At 40.0% G+C, this 27,228-nt stretch overlaps 1 protein-coding gene and 1 pseudogene across 1 annotated transcript; one reads left to right on the top strand and one right to left on the bottom strand.

Annotated features, from left to right (window-relative positions):
- Window positions 1-19,983, top strand: part of LOC129657896 (40S ribosomal protein S11-like) — a 62,718-nt pseudogene extending 42,735 nt beyond the window's left edge.
- Window positions 2,338-26,280, bottom strand: SPMAP2L (sperm microtubule associated protein 2 like). The gene is made up of 6 exons (XM_055588667.1): window positions 25,699-26,280; window positions 12,923-12,953; window positions 9,673-9,738; window positions 7,296-7,424; window positions 6,006-6,143; window positions 2,338-2,494 (listed from the first exon to the last, which is right to left on the bottom strand). Exons 1-6 carry the CDS (start codon window positions 26,168-26,170, stop codon window positions 2,464-2,466), a joined length of 867 nt encoding a protein of 288 aa, XP_055444642.1. The 5' UTR covers window positions 26,171-26,280; the 3' UTR covers window positions 2,338-2,463.
- Window positions 26,281-27,228: the final 948 nt, after the last annotated feature.

Genomic DNA, 27,228 nt, shown 5'->3' with positions numbered 1-27,228 from the left:
CTCAGATGGTAAAGCGTCTGCCTACAATGCAGGAGACCCGGCTTCAATCCCTGGGTCGGGAAGATCCTCCGGAGAAGGAAATGGCAACCCACTCCAGTACTCTTGCCTGGAAAATCCCATGGACAGAGGAGCATGATAGACTCCTACAGTCCATCGGGTCGAAAAAGATAGCTAACATTTTAATAGGTATTGAATTGAATCTGTAGATCAATTTGGTGAAAATTGTCATAACAAAATCAAGACTTCCAATCAATGAACAAAGAATGTTTTTCCATGTTTTTAAATTTTCTTTCAACAATGTTTGTCATTTTCTGTGTACATATATTATACTTCTTTTGTTAAGTTTATTCCTAAGTATTTTGTTTTTATTTTTAATTATAGTAAAATACATACAATGTAAAATTTACCATTTTAATAATTTTAAAGTGTGTAATACAGTAGTGTTAAATGTATTCACATTGTTGTGAAACCAACCTCCAGAACAATTTTCCTCTTGCAGATCTCTGCTACTGCTGCTAAGTCACTTCAGTCGTGTCCGACTCTGTGCGACCCCATAGACGGCAGCCCACCAGGTTCCCCCATCCCTGGGATTCTCCAGGCAAGAGTACTGGAGTGGCGTGCCATTGCCTTCTCCATGCAGATCTCTAAATCCACTAAATGACTCCTCATTCTTCCCATCACCTAGTCCCTCACAATCACCATCCTACCTTCTGTATATGAATTTGACTGCAGTTGGTCCTGTGTATAAGTGGAGTCATACAGTATTTGTGTGTGTGATTGGCATATTTCATTTAGCAAAATATCCTCAAGGTTCATCCCTGTTGTACCATGTGTCAGAATTTCCTTCCTTTTCAAGGCTGAGTAATTCCATTGCATGTATTCTTATTCCATCGCATGTATGATTTTTGTATATTGATCTTGGATTCTGTGCCTCCTTGAATTCATTTATTCAACCCACTTCAGTATTCTGGCCTGGGAAATCCCATGGACAGAGGAGGTGGCTACAGTCCATGGGATCGTGCGTCAAACACAACTTAGTGACTACATTAATATGTTTATGTGGATTTCCTGAGATTTTCTATATATAAGATCACGTTATGTATGAGCAGAGAGAGTTTTACTTCTTCCTTTCCAACCTGAATACCTTTTATTTCTTTTTCTTGCCTCATTGCTCTGACTTCAATCTGTAGTATGATGTTGAATGGCAGCTTCCCTGGTGGCTCAGTGGTAAAGAACCCACTTGCCAATGCAGGAGACACAGGTTTGATCCCTAGATTGGGAAGATACCCTGGAGTGGGAAATGGCAACCCACTCTAGTATTCTTGCCTGGTAAATCCCAGGGCCAGATGAGTCCTAGCAGGCTACAGTCCGTGGCATTGCAAAAGAGTCAGACACAACTTAGTGACTGAGCATGCACACGTGATGTTGAATAAAAATGGTAAGAGCTGATGTTCTTGTCTTACTCATGATCTCAGGGTAAAAGCATTCAGTCTTTCACCATTAATTATGATGTTAGCTATGGGTTTTTGTAGATGCCCTTTATCAAGTTGAAGAAATTCACTTTGATACCTAGTTTGTTGAGTATGATGTGTGTTAAATTTTAAGTTCTTTTTTTGAGTCTATTCAGGTAATCATGCTCAGTTCAGTTCAGTTCAGTAGCTCAGTCGTGTCCGACTTTGCAACTCCATGGACTGCAGCATGCCAGGCTCCCTGTACGTTACCAGAGCTTGCTCAAACTCATGTCCATCAAGTCGGTGATGCCATCCAACCATCTCATCTTCTGTCATCCCCTTCTCCTCCCGCCTTTAATCTTTCCTAGCATCAGGATCTTTTCCAATGAGTCAGTTCCTCCCATCAGGTGGCCAAATACTGGAGTTTCAGCTTCAGCAGCGGTCCTTCCAATGAATATTCAGGACTGATTTCCTTTAGGATTGACTGGTTTGATCTCCATGTAGTCCAAGGGACTCTCAAGGGTCTTCTCCAACATCACAGTTCAAAAACATCAATTCTTCGGCATTCAGCTTTCTTTATGGTTCAGTTCTCACATCCACACATGACTACTGGAAAAACCATAGCTTTGACTAGATGGAATTTTGTTGGCAAAGTAATGTCTCTGCTTTTTGATATGCTGTCTAGGTTGGTCATAGCTTTTCTTCCAAGGAGCAAGCGTCTTTTAATTTCAAGGCTGCAGTCACCATCTGCAGTGATTGTGGAGCCCAAGAAAAGAAAGTGTCAGTTTCCATTGTTTCCCCATCTATTTGTCATGAAGTGATGGGACTAGATGCCATGATCTTTTTTATTTATTTTATTTTTTTTTTTTTTAGGCCAGCTTTTTCACTCTCCTCTTTCACTTTCATCAAGAGGCTCTTTAGATCCTCTTCACTTTATGCCATTAGGGTGGTATCATCTGTATATTTGAAGTTATTGATATTTCTCCCAGCAATCTTGATTCCAGCTTGTGCTTCATCCAGCCCAGCATTCTGCATGATGTACTCTGCATATAAGTTAAATAAACAGGGTGACAATATGCAACCTTGACATACTCTTTTCCCAATTTGGAACCAGTCTGTTGTTCCATGTCTGGTTCTAACTGTTGCTTCTTGACCTGCATACAGATTTCTCAGGAGGCAGATAAGGTGGTCTGGTATTCCCATCTCTTGAAGAAGGTTTTTTGTTCTATTTGATGTACTACATTGATTTCAGAATGCTGAACTCAATATATTCTTATATTCCTGGAACAAATTCAACTTTGTCATGGTGTATAATTGTTTTTATACGTTGTTAGATTTGTTTTCCCAGTATTCTGGTATGGACTGCTGCATGTGTATTTTGACTTGGTTTGGTAGTATTTTGGTATGAACTGTTACATATATAAGAGATATTGTCTGTCATTTTGTTCTCTTGTAATGACCTTTCCTGGTTTTGGTGTCAGGAATAATATGGATCTCATGACCTCGTTTTTGGAGGAAACTGAAGGATTGGTGTTAGTTCTTCTCTACAAACATCACTAGGTTTATCAATAGAAGGCATCTGTTCCTGAGCTGATCGTAGGAAGTTTTTAAAAATTATTAATTAAATCTCTTTACTTATTATGAGTCTTTTGAGATTTTCTATTATTCAGTAAGTTTCAATAGTTTGTCTTCCTAGGAATTTGTCCATTTCATTTATGTTATCTAATCTGTTGACCTTATAATTGCTCAGAGTAATCCCTTATAATCCTTTTTTATCTCTATAAGGTCAATAGTAGTAACTCTTCTTTTGCATATGATTCTTTAGAAAGGTCCCTTCTTCCTCTCATGGTGGTTTAGTTGCTAAGTTGTGTCTGACTCTTTGCAACCCTGTGGACCATAGCCCACCAGGCTCCTCTGTCCTTGGGATTTTTCAGGCAAGAGTACTGGAGTGGGTTGCCATTTCCCTCTCCAGGGGATCTTCCCCACCCAGGGGTTGAACTTGGGTCTCCTGCATTGCAGGTGGATTCTCTGCCAACTGAGCCACCAGGGAAGCTCCTTTCTTTCATGATTTTAGTAATTTGAATCTTTTTGTCTTGATGAAGTGAAATGAAGTGAAGTGAAGTCGCTCAGTCATGTCAGACTCTTTGAGACCCCGTGGACTGTAGCCTACCAGGCTCCTCCGTCCATGGGATTCTCCAAGCAAGAATGCTGGAATGGGTTGCCATTTCCTTCTCCAGAGGATCTGATAAGTCTAGCCAAAGTGTTTTTGTCATTGTTGTTGATCTTTTCAAAGAGCCAATGTTCGATTTTGTTGATTTTTCTCCATCTCCCTAGTTCCTATTTGTTTCTACTCTGATCTTTATTAAGGAAATGGCAACCCACTCCAGTGTTCTTGCCTGGAGAATCCCAGGGACGGTGGAGCCTGGTGGGCTGCCGTCTATGGGGTCGCACAGAGTTGGACACGACTGAAGCAACTTAGCAGCAGCAGCAGCAGCAGCAGCTACTTTTGAATTAGCTTGATTTTCATTTGTAATTTCTTAAGATGAAAGATTAAATTATGGTTTTCAATCTTTTATTTTTTAATGTAGGCATTTATAGCTAAAATTTCCTGCTAATCACTATTTTAGCTATAAGTTGTGGTATATTGTGTTTTCATTTTTATTAATATCAAAGTGATTCATTCTTTGACCCATTGTTTTTGTTTAGGAGGGTATTTAATTTCACATATTTAAAATTTCCCTTCTGCTATTGGTTCCTAATTTCATTTCACTGTGGTCAGAGAACTAATTTTGTATGAATTCAATTCTTCTCAAATTATTGACATTTGTTTTATGACCTAATATATGATCTATCCTAAAGAACATTTCATGTACATTTGAGAAGAATGTGTGTTCTGCTGTTATTGGGTATACTGTCCTATAAATGTCAGTTAGGTATTGTAGGTTAATATGAAACATCAAAAATGTCTCAAAAATTGGTAACAGAAAAGTATTCTTTTAGTTTATAGATTGAAATCTATAATTACCAAATTTACATGTATATATTAACTAAATTAACAGATTTTATTGAATAAATTGATAAATAAGCAAATTTTGTGGAGGAACTGGGCCACTTTTGCTGGATTTTATGATGGAAAAAGCCTCAAGTTGTCCAGTTCAACCACTCCCTGAATGCAGAAATCTTTTTTAAAATCCACATAAAGTCATCATCCCTGTTTGTGCTTGAACATTTTCAGGGGTTTGGGTGGAGATAGCAGTTGATTTCTCCAGATAAACACTTTTCACAGTGAATGGCTATCAGAAAGATTTCTGTACACTTAGGTGACGCTGGCTGCTCTATAAATTCCTTTTTCTACTTCAAGTTCTAGAATCAACATTATGTAATTTTAATTTGATTTTCCCTTCCTCTTTCAGATGCTGACCTTTTAAACCCAGCTATCACCTTTTAAGGAGAAGGCAATGGCACCCCACTCCAGTACTCTTGCCTGGAAAATCCCATGGACAGAGGAGCCTGGTAGGCTGCAGTCCATGCTGAGGGTCGGACATGACTGAGCAACTTCACTTTCACTTTTCACTTTCATGCATTTGAGAAGGAAATGGCAACCCACTCCAGTGTTCTTGTCTGGAGAATCCCAGGGACAGGGGAGCCTGGTGGGCTGCCGTCTATGGGGTCACACAGAGTCAGACACGACTGAAGTGACTTAGCAGCATCACCTTTTAAACATAGTTATCACTGTTCCTTTGGTGTCTTCTCTAAGCTAAACATATTATTTCTCCTAACTATTATTCATATAACACTTTCCAGAAGACTCAACATCTTATTCATTCCCATCTGAATAGTCTCAAATTTATTATCAGTTTCCTAAGGTATAACATCCATGAGTGGACATACACACCTAACGTGCTCTAAAGTAGTGCACAGTAGTAGTATCACACTCTTGTATGTGAACCTTGTACATATTCCACTAATACAACCTAACATTTTTTCCAATAACCTCAGTACAATCATAGTTCTCATGTGGCAGGTATCACCTAAGCTGTCTTTTAAAGTGAAAGTCGCTCAGTCATGACTGACTTTTTGTGACCTCATGGACCGTAGCCTTCTAGGGTCCTCTGTCTATGGGATTCTCCAGGCCAGAATACCAGAGTGGGTAGCTTGTTCCCTTCCCCAGGAGATCTTCCCAACCCAGAGTTCTTTTAAAGACAAGTAGAAATAAAGCATTTAAAGCAAAAGGAAGAGCATTTATAGTCAAAGGGGCATACGAGAACATGAATTGCAAAAACCTGTAATGTTTCATTTGAATATTTTTGATTGGCTGACAATGGTGAGTATGGTGTGAATTTTAGCTTCACTACAATTTGAGTCAAATGTAATTATTGATGATGATCTTCTGATTACCTACAATTGCTGCAAACTTTTGATTTTTCACTCTGATCCTTTGAAAACCAAGTGGACTTCTATTTTGTGAAACTGCATATACTCAAATAAGAACAACAATATGGTGACAGTCACCAAATCAGATGACACTTTACAGAGATTCTCAAAGTACTCTACCTGTCTATCAGGTACCCATTCTTGGATCTGTTGGGCTGTGCCAGCTTCTGGATCCTTTTGGAAGGTTGGCAAAACAGTGCAGGAGAGGGGATCTCCCAGATTACAGACTCTCTGCCGCAGCTATAATAATATTGAACCCTGCAAGTTGTAGAAGAGAAAGTAAGTGAAACAGGCATGAATTTGAATGATCAAATCCAAGCAGCCTAATAGTGTAATAGGAGCCCACAAAGAAGTAATATATTTGATACATTTTCCAACTGATTCTTCCATAAACAAAGACACTACAAAAAGAAAGACATTAGAAGAAAACTACAGATCAATATCTTATGAATATAGATGCAAAGATTCTAAAGTTTTGTTGGAACACAGGCACAATTGTTTACATATGTCTATAGGTGTTTTCTCGGAGTTGCAGCAGACAATTTATGGCCAACTTTACATCTGGCCCCTTCCAGAAAAAGTTTGCTGACTTTTAACTAAACTGTATATTGAAGGAGGTAGAGAAATGGCTACCTCAATTATCATATAAACCAAACTTCAAATAATGGTTATCTTCACTTTTTTCTTTACTTTAACTTCCCTCATGCCTGTACCCATCCTCCCCACACCTTATCATCCTTCCTCAAAGCGCCAACTAGGAAAGTCCAGTCATTCAACAAATATCCAATGAAAACAAATTTGCAAAGGGCATCAAAAGTCTTAACAACATTATTACTTTTAGATGCCCTAATTAACTCATTATAACCAAGCCCATAGGTGCTATACAAAATTCATAGTTTCATGAATAAAATAAGTGTTACATATTGTACTATATATAGTATATAACACAATAGTGTTATATATTGTACATGGCATGTGTGCTGTCGCTTCAGTCATGCCCAACTCTTTGTGACATTATGAACTGTAGCCCGTCAGGCTCCTCTGTCCAAGAGATTCTCCAGGCAAGAATACTGGAGTGGGTTGCCACGCCCTTCAGGAGAACTTCTCAACCCAGGGATTGAACCCTCATCTCTTATGCATTGGCAGCTGGGTTCTTTACCACTAACACCACCTGGGAAGCCCATCTATGGTACATATCCTTGCATAACACCCTCATTTTATTAAAAAATCAAAATCATGATAAGCCAAGAAACTATAAGGTATAATACAAGTCTGCAGTAGCTAAATATTAGATATTGCTCTGGAAAAGTTTTGCTGTAGCACCAGATTGGAAATGGATATAGAATCCCTAATCTTTAGTAAATTTTGTGTTTCTGAAAACACATAACCTGGTAATACACAAATACTAACCTGTTAGGTACATATCGGTGGGAGACTTCCTTAGGCTGGGCAAGATTCTCTAATCTTTGGGTCATTTGAGCCTTCAAAGCACTCCGGGAAACAGGGCGAATAGGATCTTGATTTCCCCAAAACAGTTTTCTGTTAAAAAACAGGAAAAGAAATGGTAAGAAAATTCACTGATAATTGACATCTTAGAAATGGCTCTTGGTGGCTTCTCTATTGATTTTACTTCACTTCAAGAACTATCTCTATTATAAAATTTTACAATTTCCAGGCATCAGGAGCTGATAAACTACTTATGGAAGTTAAAACAAGAACAAGACTGTTTTATCTACTGTCTTAAAAGGTGATGACCAAAAATGAATCTATTAGAGACAGTTGTTTCTGCCATCATGTAATGGATGCTGTAATTACAGTAAGATCATCATAAAATGAGCACATCGCTTATCCACACTGTGACCTCACCTTGGGTGAAGCACTGTGCCAGGTGGTCAGATCTAATTAACTCCTGTAGACCCCTCCTCCAGATACCATCCCACTGGGGCTTGGGATTTCAAGAACTCTTAAAATTCAAAAATAAAAAACAAACAACCCAATTAAAAAATGGACAAAAGATGTGAATAGACATTTTAGAGAAGATGATACACAGATGGCAAATAAGCATATGTAATACGCTCAACATCATGTCCTTAGGGAACTGCAAATTAAAATAATGAGGCACCTCTGCACATTTATTAAAAGGGCTAAAATAGAAAACACTGATAACACCAATGCTGGGGAAGATGTGACGCAACAGGAACTTTCATTCGTTGGTGGCAGGAACGGTACCGATGCTTTGGAAGACAGTTTTGCAGCTTCTCACAAAGCCAAGCTCATAGTCTTACCATGTGATCCAGTCATCGTATTCCAAGGTCTTTCCCCAAATGAGCTGAAAACCTTTATCTACACAAAAACCTGCATATGACTATTTACAGCAGGTTTATTCATAATTGCACCAAGTCAGAGGTAACCAACATGTCCTTCGGTAAGTGAATACACTACGGTACATCCAGAGTATGGAATATTACTCAATGCTAAAAAGAAATGTACTATTAATGAAAAGCCATGGAGGAACACTGAAGGCATTTTGCTAAGTGAAAGAAGCCTGTCTGAAAATTTATATGTTGTACAATTCCGACACTACATAACATTCCAGAAAAGGTAAACTTACAGATACAGTTAAAAGATCAGTGGTTGCAAGGGGTTTGGAGAGAAGGGAAAGAGGGAGAGGGATCAATAGGTGGAGCATAGGTAATTTTTAGGGCAGTGAAACTATTCTGTAAAATAATATAGTGTGAATACACAACGTTACGCATTTGTCAAGACTCAGAGAACGGTACAACACAAAAAGTAAACCCTAATGTAAACTATAGGCTTTCGTTAATAATAATGTTCAATATTTGTTCATTACCTGTAACAAATGTACCACACTAATGCAAGTTATTAGACTTCCCTGGTGGCAGACAGTAAAGTGTCTGCCTACAATGTGGGAGACCTGGGTTCGATCCATGGGTCGGGAAGATCCCCTGGAGAAGGAAATGGCAACCCACTCCAGTATTCTTGCCTGGGAAATCCCCTGGACAGAGGAACCTGGTAGCCTACGATCCACGGGTCGCAAAGAGTCAGACACGACTAAGCGACTGAACTGTCACTTTTCAATGCAAGTTAATAATGTTAATAATAGGGGAAACTAGAGGAGGGGTGGTAATACAGAAACTTTCTCTGTACTTCAGTTTTTCTGTAAGTCTAAAACTGTTTTAAAAAATAAAATCCATTAATTTAGAAGATAAAAGAGCAATGGATTAGGGAAAAAATCAGGCTTTGTTCAGGAACCAAGAAAGAAAAGGGGACATCCTGTGACCAAGAGTGGAAAGCCAGTGGGTCCAGCCTGCTGGAGACCCCAGAGAACAGGCATGCTCTCGGCAGAGGCTTAGAGACACAGGACCAGATGTGAGAAGTGGCAAACCCGAACTTGGAGGATGGACACAAGTGTGTCACGTGCGTGTAGAATAATGCCCTGGGACAGTGATTCTCAAACCTGTCTGCCTGTTAGGATCATCTGGGGAGTCTTTAACACTCCTGAAGTCTAGACTGTGCCCCAGGCCAAGTGAGTCAAGCATCAGTAGCTTTTAAATTTTCCAGATGACTCCAGTGTGCAGACAAATTTGAGAATTACTGACCTAAGGTTCGCTTTCCATGTGCTGACTCAGCTGAGGTGACAGTACTGATTCAGTGGCTCCAGATGAGCACAGAGGGGCTAGGATGCAGAGTAAGTGGCAGGTAAAAATAACACTTATTGACTGTAAGGAATAATCATCACAAACAAGACTACATAATATTACCTTACCTATCTGGGGCTCGCCATTGTTTCTTAGGCCTAGAAAGATCTTGAATTCTCTTCCTAGAAAAAGAACTAACAAATACCAGCAGATTAATTCAATGAGGATGCTTAACAAGTATGTTTACATTAGATGTAATCAAACAAATCTCATCTGATGGAGAAATAAAAACCAAGGTCCTATTATACAGGATTTGAAGAGTGCTAAAAAAAGCTAAAAGTATTAAAAAATATTGTGAACCCCAAATTCTCACTTTTAAAATCATTAAAAATATACTATACAATAAAACAAAGATAATAAATACACAATATAACCAAGACTGTACTGTCTCCAGAAGAATCCAAGTAAGATGTACACTTAATGGCAAAAACCCTCAATTTTCATAGAAAGTAAATTTGTAAATGTTTGATAGCACTAGATGTTGAAGAGACTGTACAGGAAAATTTCAGACAGAATTTGTGGCTTCAGGTAAACTATGAAACAGGCAAAATATACTTTGGGTACCACTCAACCTCCATCCTGCTCTATTCTGCTCCCTTGGACTTCCCTGACTATCCTGAATCCACCTAGAGCAGAGACAGTTTGTGGTCCCCAAGTATCCATGTGTTCCTTTACATTTTCCAGACTCCTTTGCAGCTATCTGAAACTATGTGATTAATTATGTCTATCCTCAGCAGAAGTTAATGAACAATAATAACAAATCTTTCCAGACATGAGATTGTGATGGTGGTTTGAGATAACCAAAAGATTCTTCAGCAGTTAAATGTTTGAGGTCTGATATGTAATTGATGGACTTCCTAGGTGGCTCAGTGGTAAAGAGTCCATCTGCCAAGGCAGGAGATGCTGGAGACACAGGTTCAATCCCTCTGTGGGGAAGATCTCCCTCTGGAGAAGGAAAAGGCAATCCACTCCAGTATTCCTGCCTGAAAAGTCCCATGGACAGAGGAGTCTGGTGGGCTACAGTCCATGGTGTCACAAAGAGTTGGACACGACTGAGTGATTGAACACACACATATGTACTTGATACAATGCACCCTGACCCAAGCTATGTCTGCTATTGTCTAGAAATAATGAAGATACTGTCCACTGCCAGGGAAAAAAAAACTACACCCTTACTCAATTAAAAAAAATGATTTTGCTGTGCAAGCACTGTTCGAACCCTACTATGATGGCCTGAACCAACTTTTCAGAGAGGATGGCTAGGTGGAAGAAAAAGCAAACTATAGTGCAGACATTCTTATATATGAATCTTTGCAGGCAATTTAGCTCCTGGCTCCATCATCACCTCTAAGCCAGGTTTTTCCCTTTCTACCTTTTCTTCACCACCTAAATAATATTATTTTAATGCATCATTTTATGTATAAGACTACTGACAGTTTCTCCATTTATTTATATAGATAGTTAAACTGTACTGTTACTTTAATTGGAAATGATCTCATTAACTCTTGCTAATCTTGAAGGTCTGACTAATCTCTCCTTTTCATTCACTTATTGTGCATTGTCAACCTACATCTCTTCATCTTAATGCAGGCTTGCCTTCTCTCTCAAGTATTACATGACCGTACAACATCTACTCGTGATCCTGTGCAGAAACAAAAGAATGTGGTGGAGGGATCTGAACTCTTGAAGGCAGATTTCTTTTTTAATGAGGATTACTTTGCTGTTCCATGTCTTCACTGATAATTAATCTCCTGTAGTTTGCCAATAGCTAACAAAATTTTGGAAATTCTTACCTTAGGAGCAGAGCAATAAGTATATGTTTATATAACAACAATTAGGAAACAATTTCATGTCTGAATTGATGGGGTAATCCAAATAATTCTGTCTTTCGGTCAGAATACTCTTTTACACTTGATTATTTTGCTTATCCTAGAGTAGGAAATGGCAACCCACTCCAGTATTCTTGCCTGGAAAATCTCATGGATAGAGGTGCCTGGCGGGGGCTACAATCCATGGGGTTGCAAAGAGTTGGACATGACTGAGTGACTGAACACCCGTGTATATTTTGCTTATACTAAATATTTCCTTTAAAACCATCAGGTACAGCACGTTTGTTTAACAAGATTATTTAGAGAATTGGGACAGGCATGGATAATACAGAACAAAATTTTGTCAGAGTCAAACCAAATTAACCAATCAAATGAAAGCAAGAAACAATATAACAACAAAAACAGAAACACTTAAAGAAACACTCTTCACAGTCTTTTTTTAAGTAAAAAAACTTTCCAGATGTAAATGATTTCACTGTCTATTTAGTAATAGGAGAGTCTGCTCACTTGGCATGCATTTATTTGCAGTAACTTGGTATTTTAAGTGGATATTCAGTAATACTCAGTAAAGGTTAGTTCTACCAGATTTGCTGCCTAGTCATCTTACAAAAGTGACATGATTACTCTGAATTTCACTTTCTCTCAGAAAATCTAGTTGATTATATCCACCCTATCAACTTCTCAGGATTCTTGTGAGAAAATAAAATTTAAACAGCAAAGTAGTACATAAAAATAAGGCAGCAGTATTTAATGCCTAAAAGAGGTGAGGAAAAAACAACTAGAAAATATAGTACTTAGAAAATGCAAACTAAGTCCAACCAATAACAATAAATGTAGATGGTAAACAATAACAATATGAATAATTTCAAAGTACTTATTAAAAGAGTGAAAAAATAAAATCTGGTATTATTTACTTCTCATCGATATGAACCTTTGGTATTTTCCCTTGAATGATTTTATTCTACTACCTCTTCTAAATATATCTTAACCAAATCAAGAATAAGCATCTATCTTCAGGAGACATCTAGTGTACACACTGCATGTACACACACACACATTTCTTTTTCTTCACAGACGGCACTTTCTTGGAATTTCATTTGCTACTGAATTTTGAATTAGAGGCAAGAGGAGATTGAGATACACTAACATGGAACTTCACAAAATCTGTGACATGAGATGGTCAGGGCAGAACCCCACGTGCCTTTAGGGACTTGAACCTCTAGGTTCAGCCCTATTAAGTGACACACACAGCACTGAGCGACAAGTAAGCCCTGAGCGAGAATTCTCCTACATCTCTATCTTAACCACTTTCTCTCTCTTCTTTCCTTTTCCCAAGGGAATTGCCCCTAGAAAAGGGCCTTACGACATAGGGAAAGAACAGGAATCTTCTCAAAACCCCCAAGATAGGCTTTCACTTCAAATGCCCCAGATTGAGTGCCCCTTTCAGCTAGTAAAGTCTGGGAAAATAGTGCTATATCTATACTCTTACCGTTTCCTTACAAAGTCGCAAGGACCAGGATCTGCAAAAGGAAAAGGAAAAGCAAAAATAAGATTCAATAAGAATCAAAGATATTCCCACACACCACAACTAAAAGATTCCACATGCCACTAAAAAAGACCAGCATGCTGCAAAGAAGACTAAAAGATTCCCAAGCTGCAACTAAGACCCATGGCAGCCAAATAAATAAGTTTTTTAAAAATAAAAGATATGGTTAAAAATAGCCATTACAAATCAATAAACAAAGGGACTAGGAAAAATAGCTATTTGGGGGAAAGGCCAAAGTGGCTCAGACAGTAAAGAATCCATCTGCAATGCAGGAGACCTGGGTTCGATTCCTGGGTTGGGAAGATCCCTGGAGAAGGGCATGGCAACCACTCCAGTCTTCTTGCCTGGAGAATCACCATGGACAGAGCAGCCTGGCAGGCTGCAGTCCATGGGGTAGCAAGAGTCAGGCATGACTGAGAGACTAAGCACAGCACTGTGGTTTACTTTGGTAAACCACAGTAAATCAAACCACAGTTTACCAAAGCAAACCACAAGTAAATCAAATAGTTAAATTTTTTCTTTTTAAAAAATTGAATTAGAGTAAAAATAAGAGAATATCTACTATTTTAATCTGCATTAAAGGTGATGAAAGATAGAGAGGAAACATACAGATTAAAATATTTAAAACTTAAAATGTGTCAAAAAATAAACCTTAGAAAACAAAAATTGGGAGAAATATGTAGTAACAAAATGATAAAGTCTTAATATCTGAAGAGTATAAAAGTACAGATGAATAAGAAAAACACTAAAAAGGTTTCAAAAGTTAAACAGACAAAGAAGAGGAGTTCAAAGAAGAGGAAGACATATGAAGGGCTAATAAACATAAAAAGTTCAAACTTGCTTGTAATCAAAACAATGCAAATAAAGAATGAGATTTTAAAAAAACTATCACATTAGCAAAAAGTTTTTACAAAGGATAACAATGCTGGAAGCATCAGATGAAGTAAGTACTTCCATGCTGCTGGTGGATATTTAAATTAGTTCATTTTGTGAAAAATAATTTGGTATATGAGTCAGCAATACTTACCTTCCTTAACCTAATTCTACTTCTAAAATAGAAGTACTTTAGAGTACTTTAGAAGTACTTCAGAGCACTTTCTTTAGTCCTCTAAAGAAGTAACTACAAGTGTGGGCAAAGACTTATGCACAAAAATGTTAATGGTGGTATCTTCAGCAGTAAAAATCTGGATACACCTGTATTATCCAAAACAGACGAAATGGAAGCAAATTAAAATTCATGTTTAGAAGTTCTTTTTTAATGTGGGCAAATATAGGCCTTATCCTAAGGCCTATTATAGTAGGCCTCTTTAGGACAAATTGTTCCAGTTTCTCCTGGGGAGTTTCTAACCATATCTGGGAGCTCTGAAATAACATTTTCTACCGTCTGGAGTGTTCAGGGTAAAGGAAAGTGGGTGTGGTCTGACATCAGACAGACACGGCTCAAACCCCAGTTTTGTTACTTACTCAACTGTTCAATCTTGGGAAAATTAAATAATTAATGCTAAAAAAATTTTTCTTTTCTTTTTTTAAATATAAATTTATTTATTTTAATTAGAGGCTAATTACTTTACAACATTATATTGGTTTTGCCATACATCAACATGAATCCGCCACGGGTGCACATGTGTTCCCCATCCTGAAGCCCCCTCCCACCTCCCTCCCCATACCATCCCTCTGTTGAAACATGTATAATATCATATGTGAAACGAATCACCAGTCCGGGTCTGATGCATGACACAGGATGCTTGGGGCTGGTGCACTGGGATGACCCAGAGGAATACTAAAAATTTTTAAATTAGGATTCTGCTTTAAATTTCTATAAGTAAAGAAAAAGTTTAAGTAACTATTAAGTTTGAGTAATTGTAAAGTTTAAATAATTTACTGTTAAGGGTTCCAACTATGAAAAGTAATATTAATGCAATGAGAACCTAATTGTGAACCTGTATTAACATGTATTTTCACTGATTTCTTTATGCCTTTATACCCTCCCCCTCATTTCTAAAAGGATTTGCGATTGCTTACATAAACACATAACAGGATATTATCTAAGATGAAAAATTCAGGAAAACAGGTAGAAAAAAGGTGGACGAAGAAGGGAAATAAAAATACAAAATGAAGAATGTAAAATAAAGTCATGTACCATTATATCTGAACATTTTACCACTGAAAGCAAAAGCCGTAAACTTTTCCTAATATGGAATCTGAAAGAAACTTCTCTTGTGAGGTCTCTCAATGGTTTTATATACACACACATTAAATAAATTATAAGACTTGATAATGATAAGATAAAGAAAATCTTATTTTCTTAGATTTTTCCTTCTTCAAATTTTATTTTTGATATATATATTACATGAAACTAAGATAAATTTTTAAAAAAATAAGAAGTTTTCAGTAAAGTATCATAATAACTGAATATAAGGCTAGATTTTGTTCCCAAAAATTATTTCTCAGAAAAGAGGTTACCTTACATGCAAGTCCTTGTAAGAACTCATCTTAGGAAGCACTTCCTCAATTACTTTATTTTCCCAACAAAGAAATGGCAAACAAAAACACAGCAGCCTGAAATAATTTCAGTTAATGATAGAATGGAATAATTATAGAGCTCTCCATACAATTTAAGTTTGAATCTGTATTTTACGAAAGCGGGAAGAGGTAAAGAAATTTAAAACAGATTTAATACTATTTTGGTGATATAATTTTATAATCTTAAGCGTTGGATGTTGGATATCATTTTAAAAAGCAAAAAGAAAGACAAAACACAAAGAATGAGGTGATTGTATTGTGAAGATAAAAGTACAGCTACAGAATGAATTTTTTAAGAGTTCTGTTACATTACATGAATGGGTTCCTAACAATAGCCAGGAACAGCATCAAACACAGATCCAAAAGGGACCTGTCTTATCCCTAATGCTATGATGGAATCTAGGCAAAAACTGAAACTGGTTGCTGAAATGTGGATAGGAGCTTTACCAAGGAGGGATGGAGCCAGCCTCATCTGAACTCACTTGTCAACCTGAGAATCACCACAAATGGGAGAGCCTGGCACTCTGTGTCAGCACCACCTATGAAAAATTCTTGCTCAAAACAATTTAGTTTCAATCTAAGTAAGTCTCTCAGTCTATATGCTTTGCAAGAAACAGAGGAGCTAAAAGAACAAGTTAAAGACATCACAAAAAAAAACAAATTAAATTCAGAATATGGGATATTTCATCCAATTTTTCTAACAAGTGTGTTTTAAAAGGGGAGAGAGGATTAGAGTTAGTGTTAAAGAGTGACAGAGAAGAGCCATGTGACCCTTGTTTGAGGCCTAATTAGAATGAACCAGCTGTAAAAATACAGTTTTGAGACAACTAAAAGTGAAAATTAGTCTCTCAGTTGTTCCAACTCTCTGTGACCCCCTGGACTGTAGCCCACCAGGATCCTCTGTCCATGGGACTCTCCAGGCAACTATACTGGAGTGGGTTGCCATTTCCTTCTCCAGGGGATCTTCCCCACCTAGAGACCAAACCTAGGTCTCCTGCATTGCAGGCAGAGACAATTAAGGAAGTTTAAATATTTAACGGGTATTCAGTTCAGTTCAGTTCAGTCACTCAGTCGTGTCCGACTCTTTGCGACCCCATGAATCGCAGCACGCCAGGCCTCCCTGTCCATCACCAACTCCCGGAGTTCACTCAGACTCATGTCCATCGAGTCAATGATGCCATCCAGCCATCTCATCTTCTGTCATCCCCTTCTCCTCTTGCACCCAATCCCTCCCAGCATCAGAGTCTTTTCCAATGAGTCAACTCTTCACATGAGGTGGCCAAAGTACTGGAGTTTCAGCTTTAGCATCAGTCCTTCCAAAGAAATCCCAGGGCTGATCTCCTTCAGAGTGGACTGGTTGGATCTCCTTGCAGTCCAAGGGACTCTCAAGAGTCTTCTCCAACACCACAGTTCAAAAGCATCAATTCTTCAGCACTCAGCCTTCTTCACAGTCCAACTCTCACATCCATACATGACCACTGGAAAAACCATAGCCTTGACTAGACAGACCTTTGTTGGCAAAGTAACACCTCTGCTTTTTAATATGCTAAGTTTGTCATGCAAGTGTCTTTTAATTTCATGGCTGCAGTCACCATCTGCAGTGATTTTGGAGCCCCCAAAAATAAAGTCTCACACTGTTTCCACTGTTTCCCCATCTATTTCCCATGAAGTGATGGGACCAGATGCCATGATCTTCGTTTTCTGAATATTGAGTTTTAAGCCAACTTTTTCACTCTCCTCTTTCACCTTCATCAAGAGGCTTTTTAGTTCCTCTTCACTTTCTGCCATAAGGGTGGTGTCATCTGCATATCTGAGGTTATTGATATTTCTCCCAGCAATCTTGATTCCAACTTGTGCTTCTTCCAGCCCAGAGTTTCTCATGATGTACTCTGCATAGAAGTTAAATAAGCAGGGTGACAATATACAGGCTTGATATATATATCAATATATACTCCTTTTCCTATTTGGAACCAGTTGTTGTTCCATGTCTAGTTCTAACTGTTGCTTCCTGACCTGTATACAGATTTCTCAAGAGGCAGGTCAGGTGGTCTGGTATGCCCATCTCTTTCAGAATTCTCCACAGTTTATTGTGATCCACACAGTCAAAGGCTTTGGCGTAGTCAATAAAGCAGAAATAGATGTTTTTCTGGAACTCTCTTGCTTTTTCCATGATCCAGTGGATGTTGGCAGTTTGGTCTCTGGTTCCTCTGCCTTTGCTAAAACCAGCTTGAACATCAGGAAGTTCACGGTTCACGTATTGCTGAAGCCTGGCTTGGAGAATTTTGAGCATTACTTTACTAGGGTGTGAGATGAGTGCAATTGTGCAGTAGTTTGAGCATTCTTGGCATTGCCTTTCTTTGGGATTGGAATGAAAACTGACCTTTTCCAGCCTTGTGGCCACTGCTGAGTTTTCCAAATTTGCTGGCATATTGAGTGCAGCACTTTCACAGCATCATCTTTCAGGATTTGGAATAGCTCCACTGGAATTCCATCACCTCCACTAGCTTTGTTTGTAGTGATGCTTTCTAAGGCCCACTTGACTTCCCATTCCAGGATGTCTGGCTCTAGGTGAGTGATCACACCATCGTGGTTATCTTGGTCGTGAAGATCTTTTTTGTACAGTTCTTCTATGTATTCTTGCCACCTCTTCTTAATATCTTCTGCTTCTGTTAGTCCATACCATTTCTGTCCTTTATCGAGCTCATCTTTGCCTGAAATGTTCCCTTGGTATCTCTAACGGGTATTAGATGGTATTAAATAATAATTGTAGATTTGAAGTGCAAATAATGACATGATACTTACATTTTTTTAAAAAAGTCCTTAGTAATTAGAAAGGCATACAAGATATAATGGGCAAAATGACATGCTGTCTAGTATTTTCTTTAAAATAATTTGTCCTACAGGAAGCCCCAAAATGTGTGTGTGTGTGTGTACACTTGTGCATGTGCCCACGTGTGTGTGTACAGTAGGAAGGGTTGGCAGGAGAATGCCTAGATGAAACGATTAGCAAAATGATAAATATTAAACCTAGATGGGGGTGTATTATAACATTCTCTATTTTGGGTGCATTTGAATATTTCTATAATAAAGCTGTAGAGATAAAAATGATTCTTCTGGAAAAACGTTAAATTAGTCAAGAGGTAACCATAGTGGTATTAAGCATGTAAGTGAAAAAGTTGAATAAAACTGTTTTTCTATGAAATATGACATTAGAAATAACTTTCTAAATTATATCATTGATTTCAATGTTATTTTAATTTTATAGGTATAGCGAAGTTAACACAATTCTAAACAAACGTTTGTCTATTCTGTCTTTCTCCCTAAAAGATTATCTATTCAAATTGGCCAGAATTTTTTCTTTCCTTATATTCAAGAATCTATAGTAATCTCACTGTGGCAACACCTTGCTGTATCAAATTAAGCAGTTGTATTAACATCCAGACTCTCAGCATTTACAAGTGTCTGTAGAGAATGAGTTCACGCATCTCATTTCACTAGAAAGGAAACATGCATCTATGACAAGACCAAAAGTAACTTCCAAATCTCTTACCTCCTAGTTTAGTGCTCTTTCCAATAGCATCAAGCTCCCTCTTCTACTAAGTATGGGCTTGCATTGAAATCCCCAGAATGTGGCTGGAGCCATGACTCGGGCATAGCAGGGTTCAAGCAGCCATATTTCTTTGGGGGCGAGGGCAGGATTGTACACATCCAATCCATCCTTTGGGTAGACCTTCCTGAGCATGACTCTAGTAACACTCCCTAAAATATTTCCCAGCTCCTTTTTCCTAGAGATTAACAACAGTACTTTTTTCCACCATTCTTCTCTCCCATTGATCCCCACTCTCACTCCAGTCTAGTCCCTGAGATATTCCAGGCTTTGGATCAAACTGACAGGGCTTTGAACACTGGTCCCACCACTACACACCTGCAGACAAACTACCTAGTCTCAGATTCCTCTTCTGTAAGCTGAGGACAAAAATACTTTGCAGAGCCTTTTTTCAAGTGTCCAGGAAGATGGCAGACATTCAGACTGGGCATGCCTATGAAACACAACCAATCATTTTCCAAAATAAGAAGAGGGTCCTGCTTAGAGAAACTGGCAAGAAGACGGTCCCACGATACAACAAGAACATTGGTCTGGTCTTCAATACACCAAAGGAAGCCTGGGGGGTACTTATATGCAGAAGAAATGCTCTTTCTTTTCCAATGGTATCATCTCCATCCAAGCATGGATCATGTTTAGTGGCTAAGATGAAGATGCAGAGGACCACTGGCATCACTGAGACTATCTCCACTACCCAAAAGCACCAACAGCTTCGTACCATAAGAATATGTCCATGCACCTTTCCTCCTGCTTTAGGGATGTCAGGATCCTCAACATTACCACAGTGGGTGAGTGCTGGCCTCTGAGCTAGACAATGTGCTTCAATATGGAGTTCGCCAAGGCTGCTGGCACCAAGATGCAATTTCAGAAGTTCTAAGACTGGACCCCTGCCTACTACTCCAACAAAATAAAGTTTCCCATTCAGGAAGAAAATAAAAAAGTACTTTGCAGAGTGATACAAGAAGGACCTTCCTGGTGGCCCAGTAGCTAAGACTCCTTTCTCTCAATGCAGGGGGCCAGGGTTCGATCCCTGGTCAGGGAACTGGATTCCATATGCAGCAACTAAAGAGTTTGCATGCAGCAATGTTAGCTCAGCAGGTTAAGAATCTGCCTACAATGCAGGAGACACAGGAGATGTGGGTTTGATCTCTGGATTGGGAAGATCCCCTGAAGAAGGAAATGGCAACCCACTCCAGTACACTTGCCTGGAAAACCCCATGGACAGAGGACCCTGGTGAGTTACAGTCCAAAGACTTGCAAAGAGTTGGACATGACTGAGCGACTAACTTTCACCGTCAGATCACGATGGGCCCTGGAGGAACCTCTTATTCTAAGGCTGACAGGAAGAAGCCCCGAAAGGATTCTGAGCAGGATGATGAAAAGCATCTCGCTTTAAGAGATAATCAGAAAGTTATTGCTGTACTATGCCCTTTAGATATCTGTATTTTATTCCATAGCACACAAACTACACTGCTCACGTTGCCAACAAGCCAGCAAATGGAACGAGCTGGCTTGTGCTCCAGACCATCTTCTGGGGAAGGCTGCCATCTGCTGGGAGGAAGCATGATCAAGGCTGTTCCCTGATGGGGACTGGGGCACTCCTTACACCGGATTCTTTCCGCGTGTAGCAGTAAGTGTTTGTAACATGAAAAGGATGAGGTACCCAAGTATAACTATTCTCCACCTTGCCCTCTACCCCGTCTTCTTAAGGAGCCCATGTTTGAGCTGCTCAGCCTTCAGGTGTGACCAGGACACCACTGATCTATCAAGGATCTGAGAGGCAGGGAGCACCTCTCAGAACAGATCTATGGGGCAAGAGAGAGGCAAGCTGGCACTTGAGAGGAAGAGGAAAGGTGTCTGTGGGGAACAGCTGTCATGGTGGCAGAGACTTGGGAAGAGATGTGTCTCAAGAACATTTTAGCCTGCTTTGCTCTGTATGAGACGATGTAATTCCCTAGAAGATACTCCAGTAAAACCTACATTACTTCTCAGAGCTTTCTGAAGTAAAATTTGTGCTTGTTTTAGGTACATGATGATTTTGAAGATTGGTCTTAAAGTAGTCGAGTTCTATGCTGGGTATGACCATGTAAACAGACATTGGGATGTTCTTTGACATGACAGATTAAGCTATATAATCGTTACTACTATTCATCCTTCTTTGATCTTCTCTTAGGCACAGCTCCCTCACACTGTGCTCCCCACTGTCTTAGCTCTGAGTCATGTGGGCAAGAGATGGGAGAGTATGGGAAAGGCTTTTGCTTGCCGGTGAGAAGGCAGAAGAGGCCAAGCTCTTCTGTCTGATGTAACAACAGCAAAAACTGGGACCTCCATGCAAACTAGAGCTCAAAAATATCACCTCCCCAAACTACCTATGAAGCTATGTCTCCTCTCATACCCCTCAGTCTGTACTTTCGTGGCTTTTTTCTCTATTTTCAAATATATGCTTCATTTCACCTGATTTTATCTATATTAAGATAGCATTAGCAGCTGAGTAAGCACTAAGAAAGTTGGGTTTATATAATTTAAAGACACATGTATCCCAATATTCACTGTAGCACTATTTATAATAGACAGGACATGGAAGCAACCTAAATGTCCACTGACAAATGAATGGCTGAGGAAGATGTGGTACATATATACAGTGGATTATTACTCAGCCATAAAAAGGAATGAAATTGGGTCATTTGTAGTGATTCAAAGAGAGCATTTTTGACAGAGTGATCTGGTACATATTTATAAGGAGGTGACAAATACTTAAGAGAAGAGCAAGCTGACAGAGGAAAAAGCAAGTGAAACAATTGAGTTAGGAGCAAGGAGGCCCATGTGGCTGGAGAGCAGAGACAGTGGGGAGAGTGTTGGGACAGGAGGCTGGAGAGACAGTCAGATCAGGCCTTGTAGGCCTGCTTAGGACTTTCAACTACAAACTGTATGACATGAGAACCTCTCTGGAGAGCTGAGAGCAGAAAATTTGCGTATAATTTATGTTCTCAGGGATCCCTGAGACTGCTACATGAAGCATGAACTGGTGGGAATAGAGTGGGGGATGCATGAATGTGGCAAGAGTAGAAGCTACTGCAGCAGATCAAGCAAGAGATGACAGTGGTTTACAAAGGTGGTGAAGGCTTGGATGTTAAGAATGGATATTGTCATGACATATTTCAAAACCAGGGTTTGCTAATGGCTTGGAGGCAAAGTGTAAAGGAAAATCAGGTGTTGAGAATGACTCCAGGTTTTTGACCTGAGCACCTGGATAAATGAATGGTGGTGTCATTTGCTGAAATGGGGAACAATGGAGGAAGATCAAGTTTGGGGGTAAAAGTAAGAGTTTAGTTATGGATATGTTAAATTTTATATTCCTACTAGATAGTCAAGTAGGAATGTTAAAAGACAACTGGTTATAAAATTCTGGAAAGAAAGAAATTGAGGCTGGAGATAATTTGGGAAGTCATCAGCACACAATTAAAGCTAGAACGGATGACACTACCTAGGGAACAAGGAAAGTCTAAAGAATCTGAGAGCACCGAGTCATCACCCACTTCAACTGAGAGGCTGGGAAGAGACAGATGATCTAACAAACGAAATTGAGTCAGGAACAATCGATGAGGTAGGATAATGATGAAGGCAGTGGCATCCAGCAGTCAAATAAAGAAAGACCTCCAAGAAAAAAGGAGTGAAGGTATCAAACAAGTAAGATGAGGATGAAGAATCAGTCATTGAATTTGGCAAGCAGAGGTCACTGTGACCTCAACTAGAGCAACTTCAGCTAAGTAGAGGGGATAAAAGCTTAAGTAGGTTCTCAAGAGAATGGGAAGAGAGAACATGGAAATAATGACTCATAAACAACTATTTTGAGGATTTTTTTTTTCTCTAAAAAGGAGTATGGAATAGGAGTGGTACCAGGAAGGATACACAAGGCTAAGGGGAGGTTTGGTTTCTTCAAGCTAGGAGTTATTGCTGCAAGTTCATGTGCTGATAGGAATGATCCAGTTGAGAGTGAAATAAAATGATACAGGAAAGAGAGGAGCAAAGAGCTTAAAGTTAGGTGGGACAGGATCTAACATAAAGGTTGAGAGAATGGCCTCTGGTAAGAACAAAGACAGTTTGTCTATTATTAACAAAAGAAAAGCTAGAGTATAACAGAACCTGGTAGTTTAGTAGGTTCCGTGTTAGATAATGAATTGATTAGGGAAATGTAGTATCATTGCTAAGCACCACTGAAAGCACACTTGAAGTTTACAGACATGGATTTAAAGACCAGTCAACACAGTTGTTCGTTTTTTTTCCTCTCTCTCTCTCTTTTTTTTTTTTTTTTTTTCATCTTTTCAAGTGCAGCCAAGAACTGGATTTAAATAATCAAGAAAGATAGAGGGAGAGACAATGAAGCCAATAGTTGCAAGGAAGTGATTCCATTGGTAGACCATGGACTGTAAAGTGAGAAAGGAGAGACAAAAAGACATAAGGTAGTGAGTGATATATAATGAACAGTTGATAGCATCAATGGATTAGAGGTCCCTTTGAAGCTGAAGAATTGAGAGGGTACAAGTCAGAGTAAATGAACTTGAAAAATGGGAAGTGATTAGAGTGCTTGAAATAGATATTTTGGAAATGGTACAGCAATTGGCATTACCAAAATCCAGTGCGGTGGATGTCTAAGATGGGGTGAAAGATCCCGTCATTCAAGGTGAAGAGGTCAAAGAACTAAGAAGCCAAATGGATCACCTATATGGATACTGAAATCTCCATGCATGACAACAGGGTTGGCAGTGGACAGAAAGGCAGTCAACTAGAGCAGTTTCAGTGGAGTGGATAAGAAAGATGCCTGACTACATGGGTTGAGGGAAGAATTACAGGCAAGAAAAAGGAGTCAGTGAGTACAGACAACTCTTTTGACAAGCTCTGCAATGACTTGCAGAAAAATGGAGCTGATTGAAGGAGGAAGGTCTGAAGAAGACCTGAGGTTAAGGGTTACTTCAAGACAGAAGATTCTAGAGTGTATGTGTATGCTCATGGGTCTGATTCATTAGAAAGGGAGAAATTGATCCTGTAGGAGAGAGGGGAATAATTGCTGGAACAAAGTTCTTCAGGAGACAAGAGTGGGCTCCAAAGCACATGTGGAAGATTTGCTTCTCATAGAAAGAGGTGTGACTCTTCCCTGCAGTATGAGAAGAGACAGAATCCATGGATGCAGATTCAAGAAAGGCAATAGATTAGTGGTAAGAAAATAAGGGAGTTAATGACATTGCTTCTATTTTCTCAAGTGTGAGGCAAAGTCTTCAGCTGTTTGGAGTCAAAGATGTGAAGGCTGGAGGAGATGTAAAGAAGACATTTAGACATCTTCTCACAGATTCAGTTCAGTTCAGTTCAGTCACTCAGTCCTGTCCAACTCTTTGCGACCCCATGAATCGCAGCACGCCAGGCCTCCCTGTCCATCACCAACTCCCAGAGTTCACTCAGACTCACGTCCATTGAGTCAGTGATGTCATCCAGCCATCTCATCCTCTGTCATCCCCTTCTCCTCCTGCACCCAATCCCTCCCAACATCAGAGTCTTTTCCAATGAGTCAACTCTTCGCATGAGGTGGCCAAAGTACTGGAGTTTCAGCTTTAGCATCATTCCTTCCAAAGAAATCTCAGGGCTGATCTCCTTCAGAATGGACTGGTTGGATCTCCTTGCAGTCCAAGGGACTCTCAAGAGTCTTCTCCAACACCACAGTTCAAAAGCATCAATTCTTCGGTGCTCAGCCTTCTTCACAGTCCAACTCTCACATCCATATATGACCACTGGAAAAACCATAGCCTTGACTAGACGGACCTTTGTTGGCAAAGTAATGTCTCTGATTTTCAATATGCTATCTAGGTTGGTCATAACTTTTCTTCCAAGGAGGGGAACTAATTTGCTAGGTGAATAAAATGGGCTTGCTAGGCAGTGCCAAGTGACCAGCTGAGATCTGTTGTCATGAAACTGAAATAAAAGCAGTCAGTAGGGCTGTGTGATTTTGTACAGAAAGAGTCAGCTGCTCAGGTGTAGGCAAAGGGTGGTTGGTTGGGCTTAACCAAAATTGAGGTTTTCCTAGAGAGCCAGTGGGGTGGTGGAAGATGTTGTGAGTAAGCAACTGAAATGACAGACCATAGAATCCAGACTGATAAAGAAAAGTCAAGAAGAACATGAGATAAAACATGGTCAGCCAAGAGACTGGAAGCCCAGCGTGGATAAGAATTGTTCTGGGTAAAGTCATCAATGAGAGGCGGTAAGTGAGCTGGATGTTTATACCCCAAAATCCCATCAGCCCTGTTATCTTGTGAACCTGGTGAAGACTGAGCATATAGTAAACACTTAGTGAATGTACTCTTTGCTAGTAAGTCACCAGGTGGATAGAGGGCAGAAAGGAGATTTTTCATTAACAAGAGTCTCGATTTCCTGTCAGGGCTTCTTTAGGTCCAAAGACAGGGCACTGAAAAGCAGTAGGTAAATGACCTAAGTATCGCCTTCCTTTAAATCAAAATGCGCCCTTGCAGACAAACCTTCCCATTAGAGCCCCCAGGTCTAGATGCGGTTGGGTTGCTCAGTGCCCCGGAGAGACCCCAACACCTACCGCTCAGGGAAGACGGCGGAATCTGTGGCGGGAGTCTCATCAGCAGAGATGGGGAGACCATTACGCCGGCTCTAGAAAGCAACTCGATTTCTTGAGACTTATGGGGCTCGCGGGAAACAGGGGGCCCCTGGGGCTTTCGGGGCTCGCGGAGCTTGCGGACCTCACGGGGCGCATGGGGCTCGTAAGGTGCATGGGGTTTGAGAGGCTTGTGGGACTCATAGGATTGGTAGAGCTCATAGGCCTTGGGGTGATTGGGGATCTCTTCGGACTCTGCATACTCCTCGGACTCGCCTCGCTGGTCTTGCTCGTCGGCCTCCTCGGAAAACCCCGCCTCCTCAGACTCCTCTAGCTGCTTGTACTTGTCGAATATCCTGACAAGGGGCTTCTGGAGGGCTTCGGAGAGAGCGGATGTTTCTGCCGTGTGGTGCCCATCGGACAGCCCAGAAGGACCGGAAAACTCTTGGCTCTCCATTGGGGGCCCAGAAGCTCCCGCTGCTTGACTGCCGGACGCCAGTCACCTTCCAGAAGATGGAAGAGGATGCGGGCGGCCCGCGCCCAGCCCCAGCGAGCCAAACCCGCTTGCGGCCACCGCCCGACAAGCCCCGCCCCCTGGGCCCCTCTCTGCGCGTTCTCAGGTTGCCAAGGGGACACTCCAAGCTGCTGGGCCCACCCGGGTTCCTCCCGGGAGAAATGAGAAGCGGTTGAAAAGGAGAAGAGGGGCGGGCTCCTGACCTACTGTTTTTGCCTCCTTGAAGTGTTTCTGTGGTGTTAAGTCAGAACTGTAGTGTTGAAAGACTCTTGAGAGTCTCTTGGACTACAAGAAGATCAAACCAGTCAATCCTAAAGGAAATCAGTTTTGACTATTCATTGGAAGGACTGATGCTGAAGCTGAAGCTCCAATACTTTGGCCACCTGACGCGAAGAACTGACTCATTGGAAAAGACCTTGATGCTGGGAAAGATTGAAGGCAAGAGGAGAAGGGGACGAGAGAGGATAAGATGGTTGGATAGCATCACCGACTGGATGGACATGAGTTTGAGCAAGCTCTGGGAGTTTGCGATGGACAGGAAGCCTGGCGGGCTGCAGTCCATGGGGTCATAGATACCACTGAGCGACTGAACTGAAGTCTGTTTCAAAGAACATACACTTACGTTTAGGATCATTATATCTGCTTAGAGAGTTAACTTCTTTACCATGTAATCCCCCTCTTAAAAAAAAAATATTATTTTTCAAGTTTTATTGAGAAATAATTGACAAACATCCCTGTATAAATTGTACAGCATAATGATTTGCACATATCATGAAATGATTACAATAGATTTCGTTAACATCCATCATCTCATATTTATACAATAAATAGAAAAAAATTCTCCTTGTAATGAAAATTTTGTACCAATTTACAATCCCACCAACAGTACCAAAGATTCCCTTTGCTCTATATCCAAGGCAGCATTTGTTATCTCATCTTTTTGATGATGGCCATTCTACTAGACTTAAGGGGATCTACTCACTTAACAACTTTTCTGTATA

Source organism: Bubalus kerabau, chromosome 7 (assembly GCF_029407905.1).
Source record: "Bubalus kerabau isolate K-KA32 ecotype Philippines breed swamp buffalo chromosome 7, PCC_UOA_SB_1v2, whole genome shotgun sequence".
Classification (NCBI taxonomy): domain Eukaryota; kingdom Metazoa; phylum Chordata; class Mammalia; order Artiodactyla; family Bovidae; genus Bubalus; species Bubalus kerabau.
This window is presented reverse-complemented; position numbering and strand designations above follow the sequence as displayed.

Coding starts and splice junctions, on each gene's coding strand:
- SPMAP2L (XM_055588667.1), bottom strand. CDS start 26,170: ATGGAGAGCCAAGAGTTTTCCGGTCCTTCTGGGCTGTCCGATGGGCAC. Junction 7,425..9,672: donor CAATGGCGAGCCCCAGATAG/GTAAGGTAATAT, acceptor GTTTTTTAACAG/AAAACTGTTTTGGGGAAATC. Junction 2,495..6,005: donor AATGGGTACCTGATAGACAG/GTAGAGTACTTT, acceptor ACTTATATGCAG/AGTACATCATGCAGAATGCT.